Source organism: Taeniopygia guttata, chromosome 4, assembly GCF_048771995.1.
Source record: "Taeniopygia guttata chromosome 4, bTaeGut7.mat, whole genome shotgun sequence".
Lineage (NCBI taxonomy): Eukaryota > Metazoa > Chordata > Aves > Passeriformes > Estrildidae > Taeniopygia > Taeniopygia guttata.
In genome coordinates this window covers 25,382,034-25,394,313 of record NC_133028.1, presented here as the reverse complement: position 1 = coordinate 25,394,313, position 12,280 = coordinate 25,382,034, and the positions used below count along the sequence as shown (strand labels likewise).

General features: G+C 38.4%; 1 protein-coding gene across 4 annotated transcripts in view; it reads right to left on the bottom strand.

The window, feature by feature from the left end:
- Positions 1-12,280, bottom strand: part of ATP10D (ATPase phospholipid transporting 10D (putative)) — a 38,630-nt gene that overhangs the window by 8,861 nt on the left and 17,489 nt on the right. For all 4 annotated transcript variants that reach the window (XR_012055581.1, XR_012055580.1, XM_072928142.1 and 1 more), the window contains exons 11-19: positions 8,813-9,048; positions 7,965-8,153; positions 5,358-5,973; positions 5,093-5,199; positions 4,112-4,238; positions 2,791-2,975; positions 1,367-1,676; positions 712-788; positions 73-198 (exon numbers count right to left, since the gene is read on the bottom strand). Coding sequence is in view for 2 of the 4 variants with exons in the window: in XM_072928142.1 (XP_072784243.1) it covers positions 73-198; positions 712-788; positions 1,367-1,676; positions 2,791-2,975; positions 4,112-4,238; positions 5,093-5,199; positions 5,358-5,973; positions 7,965-8,153; positions 8,813-9,048 (1,973 nt within the window). In the remaining 2 variants the exon portion in view is untranslated. The remainder of the gene's footprint in view (positions 1-72; positions 199-711; positions 789-1,366; positions 1,677-2,790; positions 2,976-4,111; positions 4,239-5,092; positions 5,200-5,357; positions 5,974-7,964; positions 8,154-8,812; positions 9,049-12,280) is intronic.

Here is a 12,280-nt window from a genome sequence, read left to right as displayed (position 1 = left end):
AAGCCTTACTGAACCTTTCAGTGCTCAAACATATGTAAACTGTGATTATCCTAGAATGGGATAGTTACATACCACATTCTTGTAGAAGAAGTAAAGCACCATGTTGGTAAGTCTCGTGTAACACCAGTGACCATGGACAAGCAGCAGCTTCCTGAGATGTCTAAACTGAGAGATTGCAAAGTCACTTGCCATCACAGCCTGCAAAACACACGAATAAAAGGATATGCTTTAGCCAAACTGTTAAAAATAAGCTTCAGATACTGCCAACAAAGCAACTTACCCACTGTTGGAAGTTCTTATTTTATGATTTTTATACATAGTACTTGCCAGGTTCCATACAAGACTTCAAAACTAACACACAGAGCTCAGTCCAACACAGCACAAACAGGAATATAACTGTCATCATTATTACCACACAATAAATCACTGCACAGAAATCACTGACACTGACACTTAGGCTGCTCATTTCCCTGCATGACATAAGTAATATGGAGCTCACTGTCAGGCAGCAAACTGTTGTTTGGAGCTTGACGTGCAGCATTCAGCTTCTGATTGCTCCTGGTGGAATGCTGAAGCCTGGGTGTGAGGCTCAGGCTGCAAAGTCTTGCCCATGTAAGGGAACTAACTATGGTGCTATTGGGTCTCCAGAGTACACTCTGAACTGATTTAAATCAGTTGCAAATCATTTGCAGGTGTCTTTGGATACACTACCTGCATGCCTTCCTGGCCAGATATTCCCACACCAGTGTCAGCCACCTGGATCATACTGACATCATTGGCACCATCACCTACAGAGAAAAGAAGAAAAATCAAAACTAGCTTTGCTGACTATCACATTGCTATGGAGGTGTCAGGAAAAGACAAATATCAAACACCAAAGAGTTCAGAGAAATACATTTTTATGGCCAACACTGAAAAACTCTAAGGAAAACAGGATTAGTAAGTGGAACACCTGCCTGAACTGAGCTATGTTCTCCAAAGAGATAATAGATGTTCCCTTTGTCAGAATTTAGTTGGCATGCTGCACCACAAAATGTGGGTGCTTTAAATCACAGCCAGTCATCTCTCCTCTACCTCCTAATTTTGGGGGGTTATGATAGGAAGAAATATGCTCTCACTTGCTGCTTTGCATGTTACATAAGAATGGTATGACTGGTGCTGTTCTTATTGCTTTATACTGACTTAAGTTTATGGACTAAATTTACTACTTCAGAAGACAAACATCATCTCATGTCAGAGACAGCTACAATTCAAAGGATAATATTGCTCATAAAATAAATTTTGTGACGGACATTAGCAAAATATACAAGAGAAGAAATTGGCTTTTACTTCTTTTCAGAGAAAGGAGGATAACCACAAGACTCACCTACAGCTAATGTCATTGCCTTTAGCTTACTTCGCACCAGTTTGACCAGGACACTCTTCTGCAGTGGTGTGGCTTGGCAACAGACCACAGCCCGACATTTTTCTGTGAGTTCCAAGAAAATATTCTGTAGGCTGTCATGAAGGACATGTTCTAAAGTCCTTCCATCAATAACCAGGCCTGAATTGAACCCTTGAGCTTGGGTGGAGGGACTTGCAGAGGCATTTCCAAGTTTCTCACTGCGGTTTTTTTTGACAGAAGTATTATCCTGGATGTCTTCTAAAATTTTGCTCATTACCAAGGCACAGGCATCCTAATAGAAGACACGAGAAAAGCATCTTATGAAATATTGTTTGTACTCTTCCTCCCTTTTCACTTCATAAAATACATATGGGGAAAAAATCAAATGCTTGTATAGTATTTATTTTGAAAGGATCAGACATGAGGTTGAATACCCCTTTAAAAACACACAGGATGTAGACTGTTGTTAATGCAAGTGTCTATGATAAACTTTGCTTTAGCAGATTTGCTTGGGTATTGTATTAGAGAAGAGAGAAAAACCTATGCAAGCCAGAAAACCATTACAGACTAGCAGGAAAAGCAATCATTAAGGATTCCATAACATAAATACAGCTTTGCTAAAACTTTTTCTCTCCATGTTTCTTTTGTCTGGCATGCAGAACCAAAAGTGCACTTCATATCACATTAAAAGTGAGCTGCCATGAATTACTGAAGAACTGGACTTGAGGAATGTTTCACCTTATCAGAATCAATATAAGAAGCTCAAAAAGTTTGTGGTATCAATATATGTAAAGCACATGCAACATAGAAGAAAATACATCTTCTTAAATCTTCTCATCATTTTACTTTGAAATGCAACAGTATCAAAGCCTGTTTTTTATTTCTAAGCCTAGTTAGAGGGAAGAAGAGCACTTATTCAAAAGAGGTTTAGTTCTCACTGTCAAGACAGACACTAATTTCCCACCAGAGTAAAAGGAAAATGCTGGTACAAATCAAACTCCAAGCTTTCCTCAAACACAACTAGACTAAAAATCCTTTCTTTTTTCACTTTATTTTCCCCACAGTTAATTATTTTATGGCATATACAAATTGTGTTTCTTAAGACATATATAAGCAAAGAAAAAAAGGAAAATTAAAGGTCTTAGAACAAGCATCTAAACCTGAAACCATGTCAACTCCTTAGCTTACCACAGAGAGAAATTAAGAAGTTTATTCAATTAAAATAATTAATCATAATGTAGGGACATAATATAATGGATTTCATATTTTACCCACAAGGAAGAACAATACAGAAAAGCAAATGTTCTTTCATTTCCCAAGGAAGCAACATTTGCTTTTCTGTATTGTCCTGTGGACTAACCTCATTGAATTTTTCAGCAGAGAAGAAAATCTACTTTTCTACTCACCCTACTCTGTGATTTTAGAGTGAAGATTTTGTCCTCTGGTTCCAGCAGTTTACAAGCATAGGCAATGTTGACAGCTGTCTCTCTCTTGTCACCTGTCAACATCCATATTTTTATTCCAGCTTTCCGTAAAGCCTGAATTGTGTCTGGAACACCCTCCTGCAGGTGATCTTCAATGCCAGTGGCACCTTCATGTAGTCAAGCAGATATATTAGTGCTGCTGTATTTCCAAAACCAAAATGGTTCAAGAGTGACAGGACGAGCTGGTTTTCTCTCTGTACCCACATCCCAAAACAAACATGCTACCATGATGTGCTTGTAATTTCCTGAAAGAAAGCACCTTGGCAGTATGAAGTTGTTTAACCTCCATATTTTCACTTCCATTTCATGTTAGGGCCAAACTATATTGCTTAGTGTCACACCAGAGATATGACCCTGCAAGACAGCAGGTCTCCAAAGCAGCTTGACTTCTCTTGGCCAAGGGTACCTGTATATCCTTAAAAAATATTCATTTTGCAGCACTGCTCTGGCTTCTCTCCAGAAATTGAAGCCAGTGATCCCATAATTCCTTTATTATCAAGGTTTATGGCATTTACACTAAGCAGATATGATGCAAAATAAGAGAAGGAGCACTCTTTACACAACAGAATCTGTCTCTCTTCAGCTTCTAGCACAAGCTGCCTTTACCACTATAGTCAGAGCTTTGCATTTGTTTTCCAAATGTTATTTGCTGGGCAGTTCTCTAAAATTATTATCCCAGACTGCTTGCAGTCTACCTTTCACACACCTGCAACAAACATTTTTTTGTTTCATTTCTGCACAGCTGAATGACCTTCAGAGGAACGGTTCTGGCAGAAGCATGCCTGACTTCTTCTCTCCATGTCATTACAGGAGAACACAGCACATGTACACCTGCTGTGCCATGACTACAACACTGATAGAAAATATGCCCAGAAATGGGTAATCTCTGAATATTTGCACAGGCAGGCCTGTGACTTGTTACTATCATTTCATGTGTTTGTTACAATTACATTTAAAAACTCTAGTGAAGATAGAAAAATACACAATATTAACAATAAAAGAAACAAAAAAACCCCAAAACAGTAGATTTTTACTGACGACAGGAGAGTACCATCTGTCTTCAGTGTACTTTGCAACTAGTACAAACTTACCAGTGAGATTTATGAAAATTCAGGAGTGACGATAAATTCTAAGTCTGTAGAAAGCTCTGTGTTACACAGATTGTAAGCAAAGCACAGCTTTCTGCAAGTAAATTCCAATTATGAACATCATAGGCAGTTACCTGGGAGTATTTTCTACCTACCAAGCAAAGTTAGATTGGTCTCAAGCCTCATGGCAGATTCCAGCAGCAGGTCCTCCCTATTGTCAATGCTGGTTTCTGCTAAAAAACGATGATTTAACCACTCTGCATATTCTGCATCACTCATCACCTACACAGGGAGGGAAAACATAGGCATGTATCTATGCTGGGTTTTAAACAGTGTATCAAAAGTGTTCTCATGGTTACTTCTGCTGTCCGCATCCCGAACCTACAAGTGCAACCTGTGGCAGTGCATTGCTTACATGCTCCAGGATGTCCAAGGATTTAGTACAATGTTCAGAGTGTTAGATTACTCTGCCAGGCTACTCCTTTGCACCCTGCATGTTCCTGAGGCTGCCTGACAGATTTCCATTTACATGGAAGGCAGGCAGGGCAATGGGCACAGTGCACTGTCCCTGCTGCAGCTCACCTGCAGCGCTGCCACTGCTGCAGAACCACTGCACAGCTGGGTACAGCTCGATGGTTGGACAGCTACACAGCCTGCGCTTTCACCTTGCATAAAGCTTTGTCAAGAGGCTTCTCACCAATTTCAGTCCCTATGGAATTTTACTTCTGAGCAGGTTTGAATTGAAAATGGAATCTCAAAACATCACTTCAGTTGTGCATCCACAGCTTGTAACATTGAAACTGTTTGTGAAACCCAATAAAAGAGGTGTAACTTAATCTCTTTTTTGTGTCTGGAAGTCTACCCAGGGTAAGATTCATACAAGGAGACCTGCTTATGAGTCCTAAAAAACATCTGGCTATTTGACAATACCCATTTTAAAATTCGGATGTTAAGATGCTTGGCATCCTAAACTGACAACAACGGCAATCTAACAGATGTCAGGAATTGATCTAGGTTTTCTTACAAATTCCTTCCAAAAGAACATTGGGATAAAAAAATGTTTGCTCCGTTGGTGATACCACTGAGTCTGGTCACAGACTGCAAACATTCTTCAAAATATATATTAAAAGAAATACCTTCTTAGCAATACAAAGAGTGCGCAGTCCTCTTCTAGCATAATCATCCAAATGCTGCTGAGTTCTCTCTTTAATCTTCTCTTCAATTTCAGAATTGTTAGTATGTACTATCACACAAAAAGAAGAGAAAGTAAATTAAACAGGGATGTTTCAGCTAAATTTAGCAGAAAATTTTGAAGGTCTAAATACATTCCTGCAGTAGCAAAATGTTGAAACTTATCATTAAAGAATGATAAGGGCAAAGAATTACAAGTTCTATAGATACCTTCAGATGCAGTTCTCAACAAATCCATCATGACTGAGTCTGAGCCTTTTGTGTACACCACCACTTTGTTGGAGACTGGATGCCGAACCACCACTGACATCCTTTTCCGCAGTGAATCAAAAGGCAGGATATGCAAAAGCTGAAACGTTAAAGACCCCAGACCTGCAAAGTCCACAGTTACTTGATCTGGAGTCCTAGACTGTAGAACACATTTATAAGCCCTAGCAGCATGAACCAAGGCAGCTTCATCTGGACTCTCAGCTTCGTAACTTAGTTTTGGTATGGGAGATAATTCGATAGATGACACAGCATGGTTGGGTTCACCGCCAGCAGCTACATTCACTAAATGTATTTCTCCAGGCACTTGAGAATTTTCTGGGCTGTCAGTATTGTGAGGTTCAGAAATCCTTTCATCAGCTCCATCCAAAGTAGGTGAAGCCAGTTTCATTCCAAAAATAGACAGTTTTCTCACAAAACTATTGGGGCTTTCAGATGATGACTCCTTTACACTTGGAAGTGGGGAAGAACTTAGTCTCCAGACTGAAAATCTCTGGAACATTTGCCTGATTTCCTCAAGTGATTTAATAGGCATTCTACTCAGCGAAGAGAGTCTCACCTGGAACAGAATAGTTAGAGAAAGCATTTATGCTAAATTCTTCCTATTTTATTATATTAAGGAAGGACACCTTACAAAGTAGGAATGTTTCATAATGAAAGTAATGTTTTAATGTTTACCATGGCTTTGACTGCTTGGATTAAAGATGGCCAGCTCAAGTAAACATGAAGCCATATAAATACAGTAAATAGCCTCTATAAGCTGTGTAAATCCTTCAAGTTTAATTCATGACTCCATGCAATACTTCTTTTCAGAACTTTCAGTAATGAACAGAGTAAGTATGACATTGTAACTTTTTGAAGTTGTGGCAAATTGAACTGAACATTTTAATCCTTGTTCTGAATTAGCAAAATACTTGTGAAGAATAAACCAACCCCTTCACACTAACTAGCTACAAGAACTGATAAACATACAGTACCTGATCAACAGTTTTTAGAGTTTTAAATTGACAGTTCCCCTGTGATCAGTGTTATAAAATAACTGGCTTTCTGTTACTCAGAACAGCTAGGGGGGTAACATCTTAGAAAAATAAGGCACAGCAGGCTGACATTCCTTTATCACTGCTGGTGAGGACGTAAGAATGAGTTAGCGGGAAGCATGTTCTCTTTTGCCACTGAAAAGCAAAAGGCAGGGACAACCTGTGGCTCAGTCCTCCACAGTTCCAGCAAGCTGTAATGTGTCTCCATTCAACATCATGGAAACAGAGACAAGGAATGTCCTTTCATTGCCTCTTCCTATGACAACATTGCAACTTCCCATTGCCTTGAGTTCTTTCCTGTTATTCCCTAATCATGAATTCAGAAAACCTCCTTCCACATTGTTCCTCCCAATCAACCTACTAGTGACCTGGAGATCTACCCTGTTGGCAAGTTATTCACACATATTACTCTCAAAAAACCAAGATTCTCACCTGTATATTACTCTCCATCCCATTTAAGGAATAGGTAACTATTGACTATGAACTCATCTGCCTCATCCACACATAGATCTTTAGGCTGCCTACTAAACACCTTTCTGGGAATGCTTGGAAGCACACTAAAACACCAGGCTTATTTATACATAGGAGGTACTTCATACCCCACAGGATATGTTTTATGAATGTCTCCAGCTATGGTTGTATGTTTACTACCTAGATAGACACCAAAATCTAGTTCTGCACATGTTACTGTTTTTTTCTCCAAAAACAAAGTCAATTAATGTAAATCACCATGTAATGAAAGAAAGAAATCAAAGCTGAACTTGGGAATAAACTTGCAACACAGTCAAAACTGGCAAAAAAATGGAATTATAAAAATCCCACAATGAAAAAACCCAAAAGATTTTTTTAAAAAAGTACTATTTGTAAAAAAAAGTTAGGTTGTGTGCACTGAAAACAACAAGTGGTCACTCCAAACTACTAAAAACCAGGGCAGACTAGCAAATGCACTGTTAATTCATGGTGAGACAACTTTATGCCATACTGCAAAGCAATTTTTATTCTGACTAATATATTTAAAACTTAACCTTCCATACTTTTGCTGAATGTCTATTTGAATAGTCAGGGAACAGGTAAGCGCATTCCAGTTTCAATATTCTGTGAATCTTCAGCGATTATTCTTATTTTTCAGTCAACAATAACCTATTTGTCAAGGTAACCTGAATGTTAATATATTACTACAAGAAGTTATACCCATATCTAAAAAAAACCATAAGTAGAATATGGAAAAAATTACATCTGCATTTTAATCTCCAAATTTGTCTTGTGTAAAAGTTACTAATGGTCACAGAAACAAAAAGATTGAAGTCAGTTTATCAGTATTATTTTATTTATTAGCTCATTACACTCCATGGTTTTAGAATAATTCCCTTCTTCCTAATAGGACAAAAATGCAGAGGTGAAAAGGATAATACTTAAAATGTCAGTTAATTATATTTTTCTTTTTGTAATTGAACCAAAAGGAGATCAGCTATTTGCAAATATGGCCAAATAACCAAAGGCAAGGCCATCTTACCTTCTGATGTGTCTGACTGGGACCTGAGACTACAACAGTATTACAGATTGCCAGAGCAAGAAAGAAGTCAGTGATATACATTGTCTCCAAAGATGACTTGCTGCTACCTTCTTCTGATTGCTGATAGGAATGAAAAGAAATTTGACTGAACTTCTCCAGCAGCTGTGTGTCTGGTACAACATCCGTTTCCTATTATGAAATGAACAAAAGCTTCCATCAGGTTATAAACTTAAGTCTCTGGCGGTTAAATCAGTTACAGACGATCGAAGTGTAGAAGCTCATACAACTTCCCTCCTGTGCTGAGTCCTAATACCAGGAAACAGAGGAACACTAGCATCTTTACTACCTTGTACTAGACCATTGAAAATGCAAAAACTTTCTGCCCAAAGAGGTAAACACTAAAGGCTTAGTTCACAGGCTTAGACACTTCATAAGAGATTAAGTATGACAAATGGTATTTAGACACCTTCAGGTACAGAAGCAGAGTTTTTTCCTCACATGACCTCAAATAAGTATTGACCATATAGATATTTCCTATTAAAAACAAAATAAAATGCTAGAAACCTCTTAAAATAAAAAACCAAACTGTTATTAAATTGCTAATTTCACCTGAAGTGATCATGGATGCAGAGCAGCACGAGTCAAAGTATACACCTTCATGAACCAACATGTGTCTGTAATGTCAGTTGTAAATAGCATGCAACCAAGGCATCATGAGACCTCTGATTTTGGTGGAAGACAGAAAGGATTTCTTAAATGACAACCAATCTCATCAAATGGGAGTAAAAAGAGATACCGTCATGAGTTAATTCAGAGATTTAGCATCAAACCCAACAGGTTCTACTTACAATGGGACTACTGAAAGCCATGTGTCCTGAGTTGGAAGTATCACCTGCTTCTTCTTGCCTTTTGAATGCAGAGAAACTACCAGACAACTGGGTCATAGACTTTCTGTTCAAAGGTTCACACACAGCTCTCCAGTTGTTCCCCTGACATTTTGATGTAGGGGCTGAAGAGCCACACTGACAATCAGCTGAATCCTCATCCTTGGAATCCATCTCTTGATAACATTCCAACCTCTTTGCTAAGGAAAGGGAAACAAAATTATTGTTTCACGAGCAAAAAGAAACATGTCCAAAATACTGCCTGAAGTAAAGAATTAGTTATATAGTTAAGAATAATCCACCATTTATGAAAAATTAAACCTCTAACAAGCCACAATCCACTACACTGTGTTCCTGTTTGAGCAGCATTCTACTGGATTGAATCCAGAAGAGGGAACAAGAATGACCAGAGTTCTGCATATCTATGAGTCACATAGATACAGTAAAATAAACTGGAGTTATACAACCTCCAGAAGGGCACATTGACGGGAGTCAAATGCATGTTCAAGTGAATGGAAATTGCATGGAGATAGGAAATAGCCTGTTTTCTGTGACCACTGTGGCTATCAGAAGACACAATGGCTCTGTATTGTGGCAAGATGGACTCAGGCTAAGTATCAACCAAACCTTGTCAGAGATGAGGGACATATTAGAATGGAATGCCTGAGAAAGCAGTGAATAGAACTTTTGTGGAGGTTCTGAAGAAATAAAACAAAGAATTTCATAAAGAATAATAGCAACAATTCTGCTTTAGGCCAGAAAACAGGACCAGACTTCTGCTGAGTTTTCTCTGCATTATGTTATGATGGATCAGGATTGTATGTCAAGGGGTTTCATATATACAGCTGCTAGCAGGAACTCATTCCAACTCTGTCTATTGGACATCTCCTCACAAAAAGTCACACATTTTCAGAATTTTTAATGGAAAAGCAAGTTTCAATAATCAAACTCTGTCTGGACATGTGTAATACCTTTGTGCCAGAGATGTAAATGCAGTTCTGTTCTTCACCACAAATCAATGGTGTAAAGAATCTCTGTAGGAAATGGAAACACTCCTATGCTATCATGTGCTTGATTAAGAACATATCCAAGTATTTGCACTGGAGTACTGAGAGTGTTTGACCACATGCCAGAAGTTGAAATCTCTGGAAAGTGCTGGAACTATGAACACTACTCAGCTTTCAAGTTTTACCTGAGCATATACCAGCACTTCAGTGCCTAAAATCCACAGACATCACAGAAAAACTGTTCTGAAAGCTGTGTGTTGCCTATTTATTTCATTGAAGTCTGAATACAAGCAATGGCACACTAGCAAAAAACCAGCTTCAGCATACATTGCAGACATATTCAGCAACACCACTAATTCCCTATTACTTTATTTCAGGTGGTACCAACTGCACAGGAAAGAAGTGAAAAGCGGGATATCATTCTGTTTTATGCAAACAGAAAATCTATCCACAGGTCAGTCCCCAGGTCTGTTGCTCTAAATGAGATGGAAATAGGTTTATTATGTCATTTGTGAGTCTTGTATTTTCTACTGCCTTCTCTTTCTGCAACACAAATGAAAGAATCCTGTCACCCATCCTGCTATTCTGATGAGTTCAACGAAACAGAGAGATCAGGACATACACTTTGGCAGGCCATCTTCCTGAGATCAACATGAAATTAGTAATACAGCTCTTTTAAAAAACAGGTAAATGGAAACATAACAGACTGTGGCTCTCCACAACTACCAAATACAAAATCCCACATGAGGCACTGACACCTTTTAGTAGAAAGCAGCAGCAATGACTTAGTATGTGTTTGTAAAGGCAGGCTTGGACAACACATGCCCATTCTGCTCTGCTTCCAGGCTATGGAGAAGCTGCATGCTCTGTCTGAAGTAAAATGTGGCATCTCTTACAACACCACACTGCTCTACTGACATGGTCAAAGAAGCACACCTCACTTTAGACAGAACACTGCCTGGGGGCATCTCTTTAGAGGATTACATTGAATCACAGGCATCCCTTTACCCTGGGAAATGCAGATACAAACATAGAAATGTATGTTCAGATGAGGCAGCTTCTATGTAGAAGACCATGTTCCACTGCAACTCTTACCATATGGAGTAAGAGCCTTGCAAACAGCAGCTCTATGCATGTAAACAAATATAAACTAGGGCTAAAAAACAGGACCTCCAATGTTTTTCAAACTGATTTTCAGGGCTCATACAATTTCTAATTTGTTAGGAAGAAATGCATATTTACTCTCCAGAGAAAAGACAGGCCACAGGAGGAAGCAATTATATACATAATCAACACACTAATAATTTTGGAAGATAACTTTATATGAACTACTACCAGAAGCATGTGGAGGCATACTTTCCACGGCACACTGAGATCTGAATCAACCACAACTGCATCACTCACACCACTCTGGTTTCTTTTCTGAAGTTTTCCTTGATTTAGGAAATGCTTTGAAAATATAATGTGCTTTTTATTTAAGTTGTTAATTCATCAAGTTCAAAACTTAAACATTTTTTCTCACTTTGCTGTTGTCATTCTTCCCTGTACAAACCCAAAGAAGCATCTGGGAACCCTCACCATAGCAATTAAAAAAAAAATATGTGCAGAAATGGCGGTAAAATTTGTCTGTAAAATCTGGTCTTGTGACACAACAAAAGAAGGGCTGAACTGATTCAATACTGTGGCCAGCAGAGCATGCCTTTTGCTTGTAGTGAGCAGCTGTATCTAGCAGCAAAACTATCAAAACCACAAAAAGGGTTTACTACACAGCTGTGCCTCACATGTCCACCAATCATCAGCACCTAACTCTTGATCTCATATGGAATATTTGCGTTGTTCACTACCAAAAGAGCAAATGTCTGCAGACACTAGTACATACACATGGTAATGATAATAAATACTTTGTGGTTTTATATAATTAATAGAATGGCTAATTAAGTCATTCACATCACTCTGCCCAGTTTTCTCTTATGTCTGGAGCTGTACCTTCTCCCAGCTCCCAGAAGACTTCAAGTTGGTTCCCATGAAATACATATGGAAAGATCCTACACTTTTAGACAATAAGACAGCAACTAATCATTACTACTGCTTCTTGACTTTTTGGCTAATAATAAGCAGCTGTGTAAGATCTAAGACAACAAATGCTATGTACAACAGTCATCTGACTGACTTGTACCTTAAAATTACTTAAATAATGTGATAATACTGTTAAGCATGTATTTAATTTGGGTTACTATATCCTCAAGAGCAGAACTATGTCAAAGTGGAGTCTTAACATATACTACATAAAGGTGGTACACTGCTAGGACAGTCAACAATGTTTAAAGCTTGAAATGCTAGGTACGCATTGGCACTCTAGCTGGAGAGAAAAAAAAAAAAAGAGAGGAAAGAGTAGATAGGTAATTTTCCAGTGTTCTGGGTTCTG